The 21,095-nt window shown below is 50.2% G+C and overlaps 1 protein-coding gene across 3 annotated transcripts in view; it reads right to left on the reverse strand.

Moving 5' to 3' along the window:
• Positions 1 to 21,095, reverse strand: part of CDYL (chromodomain Y like) — a 156,744-nt gene that overhangs the window by 84,140 nt on the left and 51,509 nt on the right. The window contains exon 1 of one of the 3 annotated variants that reach the window (XM_061398956.1): positions 11,303 to 11,413. The exons of the other annotated variants lie outside the window; for them this stretch is intronic. Coding sequence (XP_061254940.1) covers positions 11,303 to 11,326 — 24 coding nt within the window. The 5' untranslated portion in view covers positions 11,327 to 11,413. Of the gene's footprint in view, positions 1 to 11,302; positions 11,414 to 21,095 lie in introns of those variants that run through there. 3 annotated transcript variants of the gene reach the window in all.

Consider the following 21,095-nt stretch of genomic DNA (forward strand, 5'->3'; position numbering starts at 1 on the left):
AATAAGAAACCCTTAAAACTCCAGTGCTCATGGCAAGAACAGTTACTGGATTCCTTTTGTTGTTGTTAAGGTTTTAGCTAGCATGTGTCTTGGAGAATAATCTCTAACACCTTAACATAAACCCTAACTCACCCGGGGTAACGCCTCCCAGACTCTGAGAAACTTTTATAAAGCTTGCAAAAGATCTGCGTGTGTGCTAAGACGCTTCAGGCGTGTGACCACATGGACTGTAGCCCGCCAGGCTCCTCTGTCCATGGGATTCTCCAGGCAAGAACACTGGAGCGGGTTGTTATTCCTTCCTCCAGGGATCAAACCTGCGTCTCTCGTGTCTCCTGCACTAGCAGGCAGGTCCTTTATCACGGGCACCACCTACACATACACAGACAGAATGTCACATCATGGTTAACCGATCATCCAAACTTAAAGAGTTTTTTAAGGTTTAAGCAAGGTTCACATTTAAAGGGTATCATTATAAACTCTCTTGAAGAAATTTTTCAAATGCCACTTTTAACAAACCCATACATCGTTTAAGAATGTTAACCAAATAGCTCCTCACTAACCCCTGCTAAAGTATATGGAACACAGAGAAGGGTAAACCTCCCCACTGGTTCCCCGTGTTTTTGTATCATTACTAACCTCCTACACGTAGCAGACAAGCAGAAACCTGACCGATGACCCAGCCTAGACCGAGAACGACGTCCAACCGGACTGAGAACTCCGTCTCCCACTCAGGACAAAACCTTCCAGGAAAGGGGAGGGACGACAGATAAGCGGCAAGCAAAGCTGGATTCAGTTCAGAAGTTGGTTTGGAAAGACAGAGCGATGCTATTGTTCACTCGGTTCTCTCATTAAACTTCCGTGAACAGTTCAACACTGCACTGCCTGATGTGCAGGAAGGGGAGAGCACAGCAGAGCAGCAGGCGGGAGGAGAAGACCTCGGCTCCCGTCCCCTGACCCAGGGACACAGAGAGATCAGACGAGAGCTTCCATTCAGAGCAGACCCTGCAGCCACCCCTGGGGCCACCAGCCCCCAGTGCACACGGCCCCTGAAGCCCACCTGCACCCACACGAGGATCTCAAGCCCCTTTCTCCTCGGGCAGCGGGTGCTTTAGTGCGACTCTCTGAGGCTTCTGTCCCCGGGGGGACACAGAGGAGCCTTTGGGGGAGGCTTGTCAGGTCACACAGCCGGGCCAGCAAGAAAGGGGGGCTGGTTGACTCCGGCATTTCCCCCAGCTGGAGGAAACGCTACTGTCTCAGAAAGCTCGAGGAGGAGCGGAAGCCAGTGGTGCAGGTAACTCTGGAGGGGGCCTTCTCCCGTCTGTGCCGATCAGCGTCTACGCTGACTGCCTATGTACACCTGTATACACCAAGACAGGAGGCTCCGCAAGTCCTGGTCAAGGCAGCACCCCCACCTCCGCACACACTGCTCCTCCCTTAAGAGTGATCACACAACAGTCATACCTGTTGCTGTGAGTGCAAAGGGTACACCCGCGAGAGGAGGGAAGTCAGAGGACTAAGTCTGGGGGGTGGGGGGACTGGAGAGCCAGGGCCGCCTCCTCGGGACTCTGAGGTGTCAGGCAGGTCAGGGGGTTCCCTCTGAACCGCACGGATGAGAAGTGAGGTGAGCCAAGGGGGCAGCTGGACGCCCACTTGCAGAGCTCCGAGCGGAGCAACAAGCCAGGGCCTGTTTGGGTCAAGGGCCTCCAAGGGCTCTTTGCAGATGGAAATCAGGCTGCAGGGACCAACCTAGCCGAGGGGACGGGAGATGCAGGATGGAGGGAGCAAGCAATGAGGGACGGAGCCCGGGAGACAGGACATTTCCTGTGGGCTCTGGCCAGCCCAGAGTCGGGAGGCACGCAGCAGGCGGGCCCAGCGCCAGCACCCTGCTCCTCGGAGAAGCAGAGGAGGAAACTGTCCCTGCACCTTCATTCAACACCCAGACGACTTCAGACAGAAACTAAATGTCTTTCCAACGTCAAGGGTTACAAACAAGGGCTGAAACAAGATTTCTTAAATTGTTTGTTGGTGACTCAGTTCAAATATTTTCATTCACATTTCACCAAAATCAGCTAATCCTTCTGCCACCCAGCGCCGCCACGGAAGACGACAGGGCCTGTCCCTGCCCTTAACCCGGGGTTAAGGGGCTGGTGAGGAGCTGAACAAAGACACCAACTCCCGGCTCGTCTTCCTGAAGCATCAAACCGGCCCAAAGATTTATGGAGCAGCATTAACTGGCAATCACTCTTAAAACACTTGTCAAGCCAAAGATCATTCCGTGCAGCACACTGTTGGCTCCACAGAAGTTTCCAGAGGATGAGAAGATTGAAAGCCAGGTGGGGCCCGCAACCCCCTTCCCTCCCTGCCTGATGACGACGTTTGCTCTCTCCTCCACTGTCAGGAATCCCTGAGCGGGACACTTTGGAGAAATGACCACAGAATTAAACTGAGCTCTGTCGCTTACATCCCCCAACTTCTTACAAGTCATTTTTGATCTCTCTTTTCAACCCAGGGCTTTTCTCTCTGTAAACAGGCTCTTCGGCAGCTGGAGGGGCTCAGGAGTCCCTGTGATCTGTGACCACAGGTGCCACCGCCAGTGTCCCTCTGCAGCCTGTCTCGAGAGCCACTCCCTCAGGCCGACTCACCTGCCCTCAGCGGCTCCCTCTCCCCTTGCAGCTCTCTGCTCCTAACACACTAAGGAAGCCAGGGAGCCCAAGCGCATCGTGCCGAAAATACAGGGGATCGGCCTCCGAGAGAGACCTGGAGCGTTCGGTGCGTCTGCGGTGTGACAACCTGTTATGGTCAGGAGCACTTCTGCCCTGGTTCTCACATTTTCTGAGCAGCTGAGGCTTCCAGATCAGTTACATGCTAAGACAATCTGCCCGCAACTCTGGGCTGCTCTGAACTCCCAACAGTCATCTACTGATGAAAAACGTTACCATTGTAACCAAAGGCATTCGTGACCTGCAACCAACCCGGGGTGGGGAAGCCGGGCTGTCAACCAACAAAGGCTGCAAACTACCAACCTCTTGAAAGCCTCACGTGGCAGAAACAAAAAGTAAAGCTACTTCCCAAAAATACCGTGCTCACTTCTCCAACTAGAGGACACTATTGGTTAGACCCCCCACACACACACTTTGCACCCAGCAGGTAAACATAAACGCTGTGGCCAATATTTCAAATACTCTTTCCAGGAACACATTTTTCCTTCAAATTATTTGTATCAAGTTCAGAAATAACTTTCCTCCAAAACACCATATGGCTTTTCAAACAAGACACCTAAATGCACAATTCTCACATATATGGTATAATTTCAAATAATGCAACTCCAGTCACTATATAACATTTGTATTTCAGCTGAAAGTCAGCAATTATTAACAGCTCTAACATATAGATGAGGCACTAACATAACCCTAAAAACAGATAGCCAATCTTACCAGGAGAAAATATTCATCATATTTAATACCTAGAAAAAGTCATGCACCGTTGTTAGTTGCTAACTCATGTCCGACTCTCTGAGACCCCATGGACTTAGCCTGCCAGGCTCCTCGGACTCCGTGGCATTTTCCAAGCAAGAACACCAGAGTAGGTTGCCATTTCCTTCTCCAGGGGATCTTCCTGACCCAGGGACCGAACCAGCATCTCCTGCGTTGGCAGGCGGTTTCTTTACCATCTGAGCCACCTGGAAAGTAATGCTTACTTGACTGACTTATGCGTTACTTACCTATAAGTAATGCTTAAACAAACACAAATCATCAGTATCGCAAAACAAAAAGGAAATGAGTCACCCAGAGTCTCAAGAGGAGGGAGGTTTCCTGCTAACGGTGACCTATTCTGATAAGCTTCTGAATGAGGATGGGCACTGGGGCTGCCCAGCTGGTGAAGCCACCGTGTCCTGGCACCACAGAGGCAGGGGAGGGGGCGGGGCAGAGGTGGGCCAAGCAGGCCAAACGCTGTGGCTTCACTGGCTCCGGCCAAGCCCACAGGCCAACCTTAGGCGGAGGGAAGTCAGACAAGAATCGCGTGTAGAGCGGGAAGGCAGAGCGACGGTGCCGTACACTTTCAGAAGCACTCGCTGTAACTCTTACATCCATTTGCATAAAGTTACCCCTGAAATCCACACTTTCTTTGCATTCTATCTTTAGGTAAACCTTAAGTGTTGGCTCAAGCTCTTGATCCCTACTTGTGACACCACAAATTCCAAATCAGAACCATTTCTTCAGATCCTGGCAAAAAAAAAAAAAAAGCAAACAAGTTTCCGAAAGGCACTCTCACTGCAAAATAACTAGATCATCAATAAAATACAACTCTTAACACCTCACTGGGCTTGTGGTAAGCAAGGAAAATATCCATGAGCCCCAGGAACTTCCTCCAACCCAACCCAACCATAAGTCAGTCAGTCATAAAAGTAGACAAACACCAAAGAGGAAGAAAGCCAGCCAGACTGATGAGGATGGGAGGCGGAGGACCAGAACATTTAGAAGCAAAAAATACAACTGTTAAAATGAAAGACTCAATGGATGAGTTAATGGATGATTAGACACAGCTCATTAGTGAACCAGAAGTGAGATCCAAGGACATACCCAGAATGCAAACAAAACAGAAACAAGGAGATGCCTACAAGAGAGCAAGACGGGGAGGTCCAGTGAGTGCCCCCTTGGGGTTCTGGGGGGGAGTTTAGAAGCCCAGTGGGATCAGATGATAAGATGGCCAACAATCTTTCAGAACTGGCAAGGCACAAGTCCACAAGGAAAGCACAACATACACCAAAGGGTCAATAAACAGGAGAGACGCACAGTAACCAGACTAAAGAACACCAAAGACAAGGAGAGGATCCCAGAGCGCCAGAGACAGAACGCACACCTCCCCCTCAACAAAATGGGGGAACCAGAGGTCACGGGAATAACAGCTTCAGGATGCTGAAGGAAAATACTCAAGCAACTGATTTGATTCTAAATAAAAATGAGGGCAAAATAAAGACATTTCCAGGTGATCAGAAAACCAGAGACTTTCCCACCAACAACGCCTCACTTGAGAAATCTCTGAAGGATATACTTGAGAAAGGGGGCAGAAAAAAAAAAACCCAGAAGGAAAGTTCCGAGATAAGACTGATAATCAAAGAAACTGGCAAAGATGCAGGTGAAGCTGAACAAATGCTGCCTGTGTGGAACAGCAAGGGTCTCTCGATGAGGTTTTGTGCACACAGGGTGCCGATCGCTGGAAAAGAACAGCATGCGAGTTTCGGGGTGGGTCAGTGCTACAGGACCTGAAGTCCTTGCATCATCAGAAGTGGAGCGGAAATATTAACTGCAGGCTTCACGGATGTAAAATCCCAACAAGAGCCACTTACAGGCTGCCAACAGCATACAGCCTCACACCCGGTCATGAGGTCTGGGCATTGCTTCGCCGCAGGTTCTGGCTGAAGCAGAGCAGAGTTTGGCAAAAATGATGTCAAAGTGGTCAATGAAGGGGCATGAAACCCCCATTTTAGCTCAAAGGTCTCAAGAACAAGTTTGATTCTTTTCTGGGAGTCCTAGATCCCTCTGAGAAACAGAAAAAAGCTGCTGATCCTCTTCCCCAGAAAAACATTTAGGACCTGAACAAATTTTCACACCAAAGCAAAAGACCTTCCCCAGACATGGGTCCTCCCAGGCCTTGACCAGCTTAAAAAGCTGGAGAGAGTTAAGTCTGTGTGGGAAACAGTAAAGTTAGACATTCTCCCCATCCCAGACTTAAAACCACATAGGCCAATGAGGGGCTGAGTATAAAAGGAACACCTGGGCATCAAGTCTGGGGAGGAGGAATCTGGAGGTAAGTCATTCCTTTAATTCACTCTATCATTAAAACATAATCCGGCAATCAGTACAACTGCTGCAAAATCTGAACTGTGGGAAATAACGGCCAGAAAAGAATTCTTAAGGACAGCCCACACCAACCTTACATCCTGGTGCACAAGTACGCCAATGACGGAGACAGAAAAACAAGACGTTCCAGAAACAGTCCCTAACCTCATGACTGAGTGTTTTTAATGCCCACTTCCTGGAACAACCCGGTTAACCAGGGGCAACAACAGTCAAAGAGCCTGCAAAATGGACTCGTGCGGTCCACCTGGAGCCCTACTTCTGCAAAGGCACATCCCGACCCCTCGGTGTTGTCAAAACAGGCTGGTGCAATCCGGAGGTTCCCAAATCCACCCTTAAGAAGGAAGGTGTGTGAAGCAGAGATTCTGGTCTCCATTCAAACACAGCAAATTACAAGCTTAGGGTTTGGGACCCAAAATCTGGTCTAGTCTCCATCCAAACACAGCAAATTACAAACTAGTTTGGGACCCAAAATCTGCATTTTAATAAGACCCACGACAATGCTGTGTGCCTACAGACACACACAATATACAAATAAAGACCCCTTTCAAAAGCTCGACTCAGACGCGGATTTATGTAGCTCAGACACTCAAAACTTAATGAAGCATGTCCCACATATCATGAAAATACGTTCGGTGGTTAAAATCATTATAGAGCACAAGACGTCTTAGGTATCCCAGCAAGAACAGAAAAACGTAAGTACACAGGAGCTGGAAGCAAATTCAAAGGAGATGCACAGGAGATGTCTCCATCCTCCTGACCAGGCAGATGCATAAACGCCCTCAGCAATTCACGTTTCACAGACTGCGTTAATTTTCAGAACACACACACGTGACTCTGCTACCACACAATTCCAGCAAATAACTCTATTTTAGTTTTTTTTAGTTGGAGGAAAATTGATTTACGATGTCATGTTGGCTTCTCCCCTACAACAACGTGACTCCGCGCGTCCCTTCCCTCTTGAACTTCCCTCCCACCATCCCACCTCTCTAGGCTGACACAGCAAGGGCCAAGCTCCCCGTGTCACACTAGCTGTTTTACACACGCTAGTGTGTGTTTCCAAGCCACCCTCAGTTCATCCCACCCCCTCCTCCCCACTGTGTCCACAAGTGTGTTCTCTATGTCCGCGTCTCTTCCTCAGTACCATTTCTCTAGATTTCCTATATGTCTGTCTAATACATGACACCTGTTTTTCTCTAACTTACCTCACTGTGTAAAACAGGCTCTAGGTTCTCTCTCTTTTCTCATTTCAGGGGATCTCAATCTTAAGAGCCAACAAGCCACACACTACAGATGCTGGTTCATCTTGACCAACGTTCATGGACGGTCTCCTGACCTTTGTGACTTCCATCCGAACTACAAGGACAATCTGATTTATAACTGTGCTTCTGGTCCGTGTATGGAAAAGTCTCGCAATGCACAGGAGAGGGGCACAATCTTATCCCAAAGGGAGGAGAAAGACTCCAAACACTTAACTCTCCCCCAAATCTTGATTATCATTCCAAACTAATCAACCTGAAAACATGTTTTATAAGCCAGATGTAATTCCATTCTTAAAAGCTTACTTCCATTTTTGATTGCCTGAAACACCCATGTGTTGGATAAATATTCTCTCAGAAGGCCAAGACCAGATAACTGAGGTCTTCCTGAAAGTTAAATTAGCTATTACACTAGTTTTCAGGGGAAGAAAAGCCCACACCCAATGAGAAAAAGAATGATCAAGGTAAAAGAATACTGTTTCCATTGTTTTAGAGTCTTCGCTCAGCCCACATGAATTCAACCTAATGCTTATTTGACCACTAGATAAATTAAGATCCTCTGGAGTTCAGGGTTTTTCTTTGGTGATAAAATCAATTCACTTGACACTTTGAAATCTCAAAGGAAAGCAAGTCTGCTTTCAAGGTGTGAGCGGGCGGTGGTTCTTTTTTTTTTTTTTTTTTTTTTAAAGAATGGAAGAAGATAAAGATGTTTCATAGGGTAAAGTTACCAACTGCTCTGAGATGCTAATGTTACTCAGGCTTCCCTCTTCTCTGAAGCAGTGGTCATCATTCCCATTTCACAGATGAGGAAGTTTGGGGGAGATTCAGCTACTTAAGATACACAGCTCTTCCCTTCCTGACCCAGAAGGGAAGACTGGAACCCACACTTCTGGCTCTAAAGCCTAGCGCTGGGATAGGGGTTAGAAGCCCTTTAACTGCTCCACACCCCACCCTCCATGCTCCCCAGCCCCGTGCAAACCCTGCCTCCAGAACAGCTGACCGTCTAAAGCTGAGGTCAGCAAACCAAGACCCACAGGACTGATCGAGCCCACTGCCTGTTTCGTAGAATCCATAGGCTGACTGTATTTTTCTTCACATTTCCAAGTGATTCTTTTTTTAAAAAAAGGAAGACAATTACATGACATGTAAAAACTATATGAAATTTGAATTTTACCACCCAGGAAAGGTTTTACTGGAGCACGGCCTATGGATGCTTCTGAGCGACAGCAGCAGAGCTGAGCAGTGGTAACAGACCACCTGGCCTGCAAGGTCTCTGGTATTAACAACTACCTGGTCCTCTACACAAAGTGTGTGGGTCCCTGACCTAAAGGATGCCTCACTTCTTCTGTACACTATAAACTTCGCAGGATGGGTGAATGTAGAAAAATCTGCCTCCCCTGATCCTAGCTACTGGAGACGCAGCAGGTAAATCGATCCTGCCCCTCAACCAACAAGAGCTCTTCAATGCTGGAAAAGGCTGATGCTGCTTCCCCCTCGCTGGGCTCTGTTCTCTTCTGTACTCACGAGGCACGGCTACCGTGACCACTTCACCACTGACCAAGGACCTATCACTTCAGACCAGAAACCGTGCTAAGTGTCAGAGGTCTCATTTCTTTTCAGGTGAGAAAACAAAAGTTAAGGAACTCACCCCAGTTCAAGAGGCTACAGGAGACGCCCTGTTCTTACCATCCCAAGTTACTTCAAAAAGCAAGACTCTGAACTTCCTCTCTGTCAACATATCCCTGTGGAATTGTGGAGGTGGAGCCCAAACAAGAAACTTCGACTTCGATTTAAGCAGAACTGGACAAGACCAGGCAACTGGTGCCCCGGGAACTGGTTACTAACGTATCTGGGTGCTTCCCACACGGGTCCCCTCCCCACCTGACAAGCAGCCAGATGCAGTGTTTACTTCAAACAACTGCCGCACAAGGAATACTGCCTTGATTACACCAGGACAACGCTATACCTTTAGAAACCAAACCAGACCTCAGAGAGGCATGTTAGATCAGTTACAACACAAGAACCACCATCTCCTTCTGAGCGCTCTCTCTGGGAACCGGGGGTCTGCTTTACACGTTTTCTTTCATTTAAACTTCACAGCTCTACGAGGGAAGCTTTGGTTCCAATTTTACAGATGAGGACACTGAGCTTTCAAGGTTAATTTGCTCAAGGTGATGTCAATAACTAGGTTTTCTGACTCCAAATCCAGGCTCTCAATCGCTACGCAGGACTTTCAGATAAACTTGCAATCCTAATATAGACACAGTGCTGCCTACAAGTAAAGGAGAAGTGAGAAAACTCGCTTGGAAAGAGGCTGACCACGGTTATTGACTGTCACCTCAACTGGACCCCCTGCAACACCGTCCCCCAAAATCAGAACTCCGAATGACGAGCTGCACCGTGCCGGAGGGTCGTTTCTCTGCAATGTTCTTCGTTCTCCCAACAGAAGCTCTTGGGAGGCACAAACCATTCCCGTTCGTCCCTCGTCCCTCCCTGGCTCCCCATGGAGCGTCCACAGGGCAGGCATTCAGTGACATGCTCTATGAACGCAAGCTCTGCCCAGAAGGTGACTTATAAATGAATGCTGTCACCAGAGCAGAAAGCCTGAAGACACAGAAGAAGCAAAAAAACTAAATTTGCTTCACGATGCACTAGTGGTGAAGGTGCCGTCTTCAGAAGAATTGGTGACACGTGACATACAACTCACGTATAAGGTGCTACCCTCACCCAAACACTAAGGGAGCAAGTGACCCGATTGTGTATTTATAACCTCAAAAATGAAGGAAGCCTGAGCATTCAGGCCTAAAATCCTCACCAACAGTCTAATGTAGAAACCAAAACCCCTCCTGCCCTGGTGCTACGTACTCTCCCAGCTGTATGTCTCAGCCTCTACTTCCGGGCCTTTTCCAAACACCACTTTCTTTCTCAGAAAGAATGGAAGCTTGAGAACAGGAGATCTTTTTTTCCCCCCTTTTAGGACCCTAAATGGGGCTTCCCAAACGGCTTGGGGTAAAGAATCCTCCTAGCAATGCACGAGACTCTAGTTCAGTTCCTGGGTTGGGAAGATCCCCTGGAGGAGGAAATAGCCACCCACTCCACTATTCTTGCCTGGAGAATCCCATGGACAGAGGAGCCTGGTCGGGTTGCAGTCCACGGGGTCGCAAAGAGTGGACACGACTGAACCCAAATGACCCAAGACAGCATCGTGAATACAGTAGGGGGCAGCCAATGTGTAAAGGACTTGAACAGAATGGCACACTTTCAGTGCCAGCTAAGGTACAATGACCACGTACAATGTGGGGCAGATCACGGATTCTACGGAAGGCAGCCTCCTCCAGAGAACTTTTGCACAAAAAGTTGCTAGAAGGCCACCACGGATGGCAACACACAGCCGCATGCTGTGCCAAGGGCGGTAACGCACCGGCAAGAGAGGACACCTCGGAAGGCTCAGCCGGTTGTTATTAAGCGATCGCGGGGGGCCAAAGGAGCTCTACCCGTTACAGACGCTTCCTTACGTCCCTAAACATCCAGGTCTCTGAACGCATCGGAGGTGAACCCACCGAGTATCTACAAGTGAAGTCTCTTACGAAGCTGTATTTACAAACACGCACCCGAAAGCACAGAGTGCTCTCCAAGCGTCTGCACTCCCCAGGAAGTCGACTTTGCAACGAGTCAAGAAGTTACATCGGGGCGCACAAGACACGCCTGGAGATCCAAACCGACAACCGCACCGCTCCAAGTCGACGCTGGCAAACCCTCGGCCCAGAACTCGCGGTTCCGACGGGAGCCCCCTTCTCGAAGCTCGCACCACCGCGGCGCAAAAATGAATGACGGTTGGATCCGCGTTAGGTTTAAATTTCCTGGCTCCGGTCACAATACCAAACCTAATTAGAGCATGCGGTCAACGCTCGGCCCTCTCGGCGCGGTGTCGGGCAGCGCTCGGGCCGGCAGCAGAGTCGGGAGACAGTCGCACTCGTCCTCGCGCCCCCCCACCCCCCAACCACGCAGGCGAGAGCCCCCCACCCTGGAGCGCTCGGCCGGGCGCCCCCGCGCCCAGCCGCCGGCTCTCCGGCCCCGTCCGCGCTTCGGCCCGGCGGCCGGGACGCCCCCGGCCCGCAAACTCGGGCGCGCGCGCTTCCGTCCAGCAACCCGCGGCCGGGGCGGGGGCCGGGGGAGGGGAGCTACCTCGTACAGCTCCTCGGAGGCCATGGCGGGCGGCGGGGCGCGCGGCGCGGGGCAGGGCCGGCGAGGCGCCGAGCCGCCGGCGGCCCACACTTTGTTCCAGTCGGGTCCCTGCGTGGCCTGCGCTTCCTGCTCCGCGCGGCGCCGGGCGGGCGGGCGCTCACTCCCGCCGCTGCGGGCCGCCGGCCGGGTCGGTGCGCAGGAGCAGCTGCGCAACGCGCCCTCCGCGCCGCGCTCACTCCGCGGCGGGCCGGCTGGGGCTTGGGCTCATCGCGCCGCCGCGGGGCCGGGCCGGGCTGGGGCGGGCGCGGCGGCGGTGCACGGCGGCGCGCGGGCTCCGCGGCTCCCCCTCTCCGCGGTAGTGCAGAAAGCTTCCTACTTGCGGCCGAAAAACCTGCCCCGGCTACTGAGCATGCCCAGTGCGGCTGCCCGGCCCGGCCGAGCCGCGCTCCGGGTTTTCGGGCCGCCCGCGCGGGGGGGGCGGGGCGGGGCGGCAGGCGGGCGGGGCGGCGCGGGGAGCGGCGGGCCGCGCTGGGGCTCGGCGGCCAGGCGGGCGGGCAGGAAGGGGCGGGGCCTGAGGCGGGGGCGGGGCCGCGGGCGGGGGCGGGGCCTGCTCGCCCCAGGGCCCTCCGAGGTCGGGCCGGGCCGCGCGCCCGCCTCGACGTGGGGGGCGTGGCCGCGGCGCGCGGAGGCGGGGCCTGCTCGCCCCAGGGCCCTCCGGAGGTCGGGCCGGGCCGTGCGCCCGCCTCGACGTGGGGGGCGTGGCCGCGGCGCGCGGGGGCGGGGAGAGGGCGGGAACAGCTCGCCCCAGGGACCTCCGGAGGTCGGGCCGGGCCGCGCGCCCGCCTCGACGTGGGGGCGTGGCCGCGGCGCGCGAGGGCGGGGCCTGTAGGCGGGCGTGGCCTGAGGGGGTGTGGCCTGCTCGCGCCGGGGGCCCCCGGAGGTCGGACCGGGCCGCGCGCCCGCCTCGACGTGGGGGGCGGAAGGCCGCGGCTCGCACGGGGGTGGGCACCGGCTGGCCCAGGGTTGGGCTCGGGGCCACGCCGCCCGGCGCCCGCAGCCCGCCGCCCCGACGGCAGTGGCGCGCCGAGCTCGTCCGGGCCGGGCCAGCCAGCCGAGGGCCGGCAGCTTGGCCAGGTGGAGCCCCCGCCCCTCCACGTGCCCGCCTCCCCCGCGGCCGCTGCCAAGACCCGGAGCCGGAGCGCGCGCCCGCTCGGCGGCAGGCTGGGGGCGGGGGCGGGGGCCGGGGCGGCGCGAGGGCGCGGCCGCCTGCGCCCGGCCCGCAGCTTCCCCCGCGCCGGGCCTCCCTGTTCCTCTAGAGCGCCCGCCTCCCCAGAAGAGGAGCTGGGAGGAGGGGCCGGGCTCCGGGGAAAAGTCTGGGTTCCAAGAGAACGGGGCTGTCAGTCGTGGTTCTCCTGGGCGGGGCGGGGTGGGGACGGCGGGGACAGCTCGGTGACCGGCGATGGGCAGGCTCCCCCTGCACTCGCCGCGGGAGAGGGACATCGTGGACCGGCCCCCTGGGCACACCTGCCGGGACCCTGGACGTCTCCCCATCTTTGCGGAACGAAGAAGAGGCTGCGTGGCCCGACTGCCCCAAACGGCCGGCGACCGCCAGCCTCCCTGCGAGGAGAAGGGGACCTCGCGAGGCCCTGCGGACAGGCCGCTTTACGTGGCCCCCCATCGAACCCAGCCCTCTCCGTCCCCGGTGCATCCTCCCCGGCCGCCCCATTCCTGGTGCCCCGGGCTCCGGTGAACTAGAAACCGACCTCTGAAAAGCAAAAGTTTCCTTCTTCAAACCCCATTCGATGGTGCCCCGTACGCAGTTTAATGACCAAAAGGCTTCTCACACACCCCGCTGTCCTTGCCACACCGTTCTCTACCTACAAAAGAAGCTTCCCCCCGCCCCCGTGAATTGGAATTCCAGCGTTCCCACGCCCACGAACGAGCGCAGCGCCTGCCCTTAAGTCACTTCAAGTCGAATCACCATTGTCTCCACGCCGCCTGCACCCCCTCTACCTGGAATGCCCCCCCCTTTCAACCGTGAACTCCTGCTCCGACGTCACCCCAAAAGCAAAGCCTTCTGACTTCCAGGACCGAATTGAGTCACCGCAGCCTCTCGGCGCTCACCTCTGCGGACTCTGTTCTGTCCACTCTTCTCTCCCATCCCCCGTTTCTAGACTACGACCTTCTCCCAGATCGCATCTTCAAGTTTGACTCTCCAGCCCCCACACTATACCTGCAAAACAGGGTTTTTATTCTGTGAATTGGAATCTGGGCGTCCACAGCAAAGCCCCTGACACCTAATACAGCTCTGATTCCATTATCTTAGCCTTGACAACAGTATCGCAAAGTTTCCACCTTCTCGACCGCCCAGCCAATTCTCTCTCCCCTCCAAACACGAGCATCTCTTTTCCTTTCACTGAACGTGTTATTTGCTACATCTGCTTATCGCCTCTCTGGCACACAAATTCATCAACCGTAGTTGTAAGCTCCTTGAAGGCAAGGACTAGCACCCTGTAGCCTCCAAGTCTCAAAGGGGTGGTCGCCCAGCTATGCCAGTGGTCCCAGACTTGCAGGAGGTGGTTCAGAGTCACACAAGCCCAATAAAACACGAATAAAAAAAAAGAGGGACCCTCAGTATAAAATGAACACACACATCTTAAGTAGAAACCTCTATACAGTCACAGACCGAAATAAATATAAAGCCCCCACTGTTACCGAGGGGAGGGGAGGAAGACAGGAGGCTGTGAAGACATCCACAACTGCTACTCTCAGATTTGGGGCTAGTCCATTTGATACACATGCGACCCTAACACAAGACTTCCCTCACTGTGGGGAAAAAGGAAGGGGGGATTACAGCATTTAAAAAAAAAAAAAAAAAGGTAACTCCAAAAAGCGGATGTATACGGACCTTCAAGCCTGATGACCTGGATTATTTATGCTGCTGTGACCAGCATAAATATTAAGAGTAACCGCTAGGTAGAAGTCACCTCGGTAACACACCAGGAGTAAGCAAGCCATTCCCCTAAACTCATCTCTCTCTCTCCTCCCATGATTAGCCGGTTTCCATCTTAATTTAAGAACAAGGCAGAGAGGACCTGTACTGAAGTGCCCAACCAGTGACTGAGAAACTGAGGTCAGCTGTCCACTTTGTTCCTCTCATCCACCTGAAACACCACTGGTTTGTTTAATACTGTCTTGTTTGTGTATTTCACCTCGTTAGTTCAATCTGTCTTACTTTTAAGCAAATTCTACTCTCTCCCCTCTCTTTTTAAATATAAACATCTTAGTGGTGCCCATAACAGAAGCAAATATGTCCAAGATCATTTAATGGCTTTAAATTTATACCACCTTTTATCAAAAAGTGAAGTTTTGCAGTAGTTACCATGACCACGTGTGTGGGTGCTGTCAAAGTCCTTTCTCGGTGAATTGAGAATAAAAGTGCAATCACATCCCCTAAACTCATCAAGGAAGATATCCGCATTGTACCAAAAATACACGCGGCACAACAGTTTGTACTAGTGAAATACACAAATCTTAAATATTACTGAAATGTCGAGAAGGAAGAAGAGGGACACGTGTGATCAAAACACACATCTACCGGTTCTAAGCTTCAGTTCTTACCTGAGGTGAGTGTGTGGTGGATACCAGCAGACACCAGCTCACTCCTTTTCCAAATTTATACGGACAATGGATAACGGACAGTTGGCACCACGCAAGACTCTTCTGATGAGGAGTTAAAGCCACTCCGCATCCTGGCAGAACAATGGCTAATATCTTAAATTAGAAGTTCTTTGCTTTCCCCGCTCGATATCCCAACCAATCACTTCTTCCGTTCTCCCAAGAATCTGCATTTCATCTACATTTGAATCCCAAGTCTCCCAAAAGGAGATGGGGGATGGGACAGGAAAGACAAAAGAAGCCAAGCTCTAGCAACCACTGCTCTCAGAGTTGGAGGCATTTTAAGGTTGGGTGGCTTGGAAAAGGGCCGATAATGATCCCCTTCATTATGCACCCCCCAAAGCAAAATCTATCTTGGCTACCTCCACAAAAACCTAAAATTTAACTGTAGTTTTTATCAAGAAGTGACCTAAGTTCATTGGCTTGTGCATACTGAGCCGAAAGAGAAGTTAAATGCCATTCTTGTTATAGAGTATTCATCCATAAAACTTGGGGAAATTCCTATCTCAATCACTCAAAAGAAAGTAAGACAATTTCAGGCCTTACAAAGCAAAACAGAGAAACACAGGAAACTCACAAAATGAATTCAGGTGCTAGGCCCTTCTCTGAATTTAGAGCCAACCAAGCCTTCCCTGAAAGCTTGAATTGGATACCAGTGGCCTCTGCTTTTCTAGACAACCAGCAACCTCGGTTTTCTGATTTCAGCTGCTGTTTCCCTCCCTGGCCAAATCGTCAGTTTCCCCATTTCAACCAGCAACTTCTCCTTGCCTTCGTCCTTCTTCATTCCAGGTTTTATTCTCTCCTTCATGTGGGAACAAGTGCCTAATCCGGCTGCCATGTTGCCTGGCCAAATGCTATGACTATTTGATTTCTTCGCCCTAGCGATAGCAATTCTAAGACTTCTTCACATCTGGTTTCACCAATTTCCTCTTAGGCTGAGGTTCCACCATTGGTCAAACCTCATCAATTTACAGTCAAGGGTTATTTTCTTCCTCAACTAGATTTAGTGTTTAACCACAATTCCTTTTTATCTTTAAGCCAAAGCTGATTCTACCAAAAGAATCCTTGTTATATGTCTTTGGTATCTTTCTTTGATGGAAGCAATTGATCAAGACTAATAAAATTTCTCATTTGTAACTTTATACATTGTTCCACCTTCTGGAAGGAGAACAGAACTAAAGTTCATAACGAGTACACAGCCTCGAGACATTGCCTTGACATTCGGTTGACTTTATAACAGGGCAGTAACTAATTCATTTTAGATTCCTGAAAAAAACGTCAAATGTAAATGTTGCCTGAATTATTGTGATGGCTGGGTCATTATGTTTGTCATTCAGGGGAGACCATCTCAGTTGACTTTATAACAGGGCAGTAACTAATTCATTTTAGATTCCTGAAAAAAACGTCAAATGTAAATGTCCCCTGAATTATTGTGATGGCTGGGTCATTATGTTTGTCATTCAGGGGAGACCATCCCAGTAATCTTGTTACCTTCTGGCCTTTTCTAGAGAGAAAGAGATTATCAATAAGAGCAAGTGGGCAGGGATGAGTACATACAGTCTGACTGGTAACACCAGGTGCAAAGGAAGCAGTGGGACTCAGAATATGCTAAGGAACAGAGCAGGTGGGGGCTGAAACCGAAAGCAAAGAGTAAATGAATTTGAAAATAAAACTTAGACCACGCCCACAAACAGAAATGCATCCTGGGGCTTGATATTTCTCAATCACCAGTACTGCCCAGTGCAGAGGTGTGCAAACTGTGGTCCCCTGACCAGTAGCAACAGATTCACCTTGAATCTTATTAGAAGGACAAATTCTCTGCCACCAGCCGCCTACTGGCACCTAGCAATCTGTTGAACAAGTTCTCCAGACGATTCTGACGCACACTGAAGTTTGAGAAGAACTGGTTTAGAGCAGTTTTCTTTGTGGTGGTGGTGGGGTTTTTGTTTTTTTTTAATCAAGCTACAGATTTCAAGCCAGTAGTGGCTCTTTAGATTCTTTTAGTAGGTCTTGATTAGCATTCTGAAGTGAGACAGGACGGATAGAATGGGACGGACTTGGAAAAGGAGTGAGAGTGCGTCCGTGCTCCAGTAGGGACGACGTTCCTGCGTAGTCGCTGAGTCACGTCCAGCTCTTGTGGCCCCACGGACTGTAGCCCGCCAGGCCCTCTGTGCGTGGGATTTCCCAAGCAGGAATTCTGGGCTGGGTTGCCATTTCTTTCTCCAGGGGATCTTCCCAGGGGACTATTGCTTCCATTAAATAAACACATATTTTAAAAATATAGATAAATACGTATATGTTTATATATATGTATATACACACATATGGGTATATACACACCCACATTCGTACATACATATATTATTATACATTAGGTCATAATGTAAAAGACATTTCTTACACTTGATCAGGACCAAAGAATTTGAAAACCACTGTTTGGCAGATGAATAACAAACCCCTGCAAAGTTGGATTGTTAATTATATATGAATGGTCTAGCCAAAGTACTCTAAAACCATTTTCTTAATGATCCCCTTTTTGCAGAACAAATTATTTCTCCATAAATGCTACAAAGGTGTTCAGACCAGGCTCCTTTCTGAATTAACATGTATTATAGAGTAATATATTTTGAACTAATGAGGATTTAGGCCTTCTCTTTCCAAAGAATGTAAAAGCATTTCCAAAGAATATCCCTAGCAGACTGTGCAAAGTGAATATAGTTTAATTTGGTAAACAGCAATATTAAAAAAATGAATAAATACAAACAAAAAGGACTTGCCCTGCGCCAGAACTGTTACAAGCCCTTTGCAGATATTAACCTCTTTCATTCAATAGCACCTAATAAAAATTATAGCTAACATTTACAAAGAAGCCTTATCTTTCCATAAATCACCTTTTGGAATAGGCACAATGGTTGTCCCCAGTTCTGGTAAGTGGGGACACTAGAATTTACAGGTCCAGGTAACTCTGCTTCACAGGTGCTGCTGCTGCTGCTAAGTCTCTTCAGTCATGTCCGACTCTGTGCGACCCCACAGACGGCAGCCCACCAGGCTCCCCGTCCCTGGGATTTTCCAGGCAAGAGTACTGGAGTGGGGTGCCATTGCCTTCTCTGGCTTCACAGGTGAGGCAGTGGTAAAGAATCTGCCTAAAGCAAAGGACAAAAGGAAAGATATAAGCATCTGAATGCAGAGTTCCAAACAATAGCAAGGAGAGATAAGAAAGCCTTCCTCAGTGATCAGTGCAAAGAAATAGAGGAAAACAACAGAATGGGAAAGACTAGAGATCTCTTCAAGAAAATTAGAGATTCCAAGGGAACATTTCATGCAAAGATGGGCTCAATAAAGAACAGAAATGGTATGGACCTAACAGAAGCAGAAGATATTAAGAAGAGGTGGCAAGAATACACAGGACTGTACAAAAAAGATCTTCACGACCCAGATAATCACGATGGTGTGATCACTCACCTAAGGCCAGACATCCTGGAATGTGAAGTCAAGTGGGCCTTAGGAAGCATCACTACGAACAAAGCTAGTGGAGGTGATGGAATGCCAGTGGAGCTCTTCCAAATCCTGAAAGATGATGCTGTGAAAGTGCTGCACTCAATATGCCAGCAAATTTGGAAAACTCAGCAGTGGCCACAGGACTGGAAAAGGGCAGTTTTCATTCCAATCCCAAAGAAAGGCAATGCCAAAGAACGCTCAAACTACCGTACAATTGCACTCATCTCACACGCTAGTAAAGTAATGCTCAAAATTCTCCAAGCCAGGCTTCAGCACTACGTGAACCATGAACTTCCAGATATTCAAGCTGGTTTGAGAAAAGGCAGAGGAACCAGAGATCAAATTACCAACATCCACTGGATCATCGAAAAAGCAAGAGAGTTCCAGAAAAACATCTATTTCTGCTTTATTGACTATGCCAAAGCCTTTGACTGTGTGGATCACAATAAACTTTAGAAAATTCTTCAAGAGATGGGAATACCAGACCACCTGACCTGCCTCTTGAGAAATCTGTATGCAGGTCAGGAAGCAACAGTTAGAACTGGACATGGAACAGACTGGTTCCAAATAGGAAAAGAAATACGTCAAGGCTGTATGTTGTCACCCTGCTTATTTAACTTCTATGCAGAGTACAACATGAGAAACGCTGGGCTGGAAGAAGCACAAGCTGGAATCAAGATTTCCGGGAGAAATATCAATAACCTCAGATATGCAGATGACACCACCCTTATGGCAGAAAGTGATGAGGAACTAAAAAACCTCTTGATGAAAGTGAAAGAGGAGAGTGAAAAAGTTGGCTTGAAGCTCAACATTCAGAAAATGAAAATCATGGCATCTGGTCCCATCACTTCATGGGAAATAGATGGGGAAACAGTGGAAACAGTGTCAGACTTTATTTTTCTGGGCTCCAAAATCACTGCAGATGGTGACTGCAGCCATGAAATTAAAAGACGCTTACTCCTTGGAAGGAAAGTTATGATCAACCTAGATAGCATATTCAGAAACGAGACATTACTTTGCCAACAAAGGTCTGTCTAGTCAAGGCTATGGTTTTTCCTGTGGTCATGTATGGATGTGAGAGTTGGACTGTGAAGAAACATGAAAGGAAAGTGAAAGCTCAGTTGTGTTCGACTCTTTGCGACCCCATGGATACCAGGCTCCTCCGTCCATGGGATTTTCTAGGCAAGAGTACTGGAGTGGGTTGCCTTTTCATTCTCCAGGGAACTTCCCGACCCAGGGATCGAACCCAGGTCTCCCGCATTGTAGACAGACGCTTTACCGTCTGAGCCCCCAGTGAAGAAAGCTGAGAGCCGAAGAAATGATGCTTTTGAACTGTGGTGTTGGAGAAGATTCTTGAGAGTCCCTTGGACTGCAAGGAGATCCAACCAGTCCATTCTGAAGGAGATCAGCCCTGGGATTTCTTTGGAAGGAATGATGCTAAAGCTGAAACTCCAGTACTTGGGCCACCTCACGCGAAAAGTTGACTCATTGGAAAAGACTCTGATGCTGGGAGGGATTGGGGGCAGGAGGAGAAGGGGACGACAGAGGATGAGATGGCTGGATGGCATCACTGACTCGATGGACGTGAGTCTGGGTGAACTCTGGGAGTTGGTGATGGACAGGGAGGCCTGGTGTGCTGCAATTCATGGGGTCACAAAGAGTCGGACACGACTGAGCGACTGAACTGAACCGAACTGAACCAGTGGAGGAGACGCAAGAGACTCGGGTTCTCTCCCTGGGTCAGGAGGATCCCTTGGAGGAAGACATGGCAACACCTCTAGGGTTCCTGAATGGAGAAGCCCATGGACAGAGGAGCCTGGTGGGCTGCAGTCCACGGGGCCGCAGAGAGTCGGACACGACTCAGCACAGCAGCACCTGGGTACCTCTGCTGTCCGAGCTCAGCGTCTTTGTTACCACCCTTCAGTCATTCATTCAGGAAATAGTTCTTGGCCACTTGCTGTGTGCCACGGTGCTTCCTGGTGGCTCAGCTGGGAAAGAATCTGCCGGCAATGCAGAGTTCAATCCTTGACTTGGAAAGAGCCCCTGGAGAAGGGAGTGGCAACCCACTCCAGTTTTCTTACTTGGAGAATTCCATTGACAGAGGAGCTTGGCGGGCTGAAGTCTATGGGGTCCCAAAGAGTTGGACACAACTGAGCGACTAAGCACATGTTGTGTGCCAGGCTCCTTGCTAATCAGTGTATATACAATCATCCCTGCTCTCAAGCAACTAATCTTCTATTGCAAAAAAAAAAGATAAGCTTTAAATTGTCAGGAAAAACTGTGGTTATAAAATGAAATTGCATTGTGAGCACACATGACCTGGCCATGAGTCTGCTCTGCTGCTTCCCCAAAGACAGTGTCCCTCAGCCCGTGGACACTCCAGACATGCTCAGACACCAGAAGAGCTGGATTACGGAAAAGCTATGTTCAAACAATTTGATACCCACCAAAAAAACACATTGAAGTAGCCATCATGGGAGGAATCAACATTTTTACTTGCATACGATTGCCTTATAGTTTAGCCTTTAAAAATGAAATATTACACATTCTAAATGACTTAATGCACTGGTCATAGCAAACACCCTCTTCCAACAACACAAGAGAAGACTCTACACAT

The sequence above is a fragment of the Bos javanicus genome, chromosome 23, assembly GCF_032452875.1.
Source record: "Bos javanicus breed banteng chromosome 23, ARS-OSU_banteng_1.0, whole genome shotgun sequence".
Classification (NCBI taxonomy): domain Eukaryota; kingdom Metazoa; phylum Chordata; class Mammalia; order Artiodactyla; family Bovidae; genus Bos; species Bos javanicus.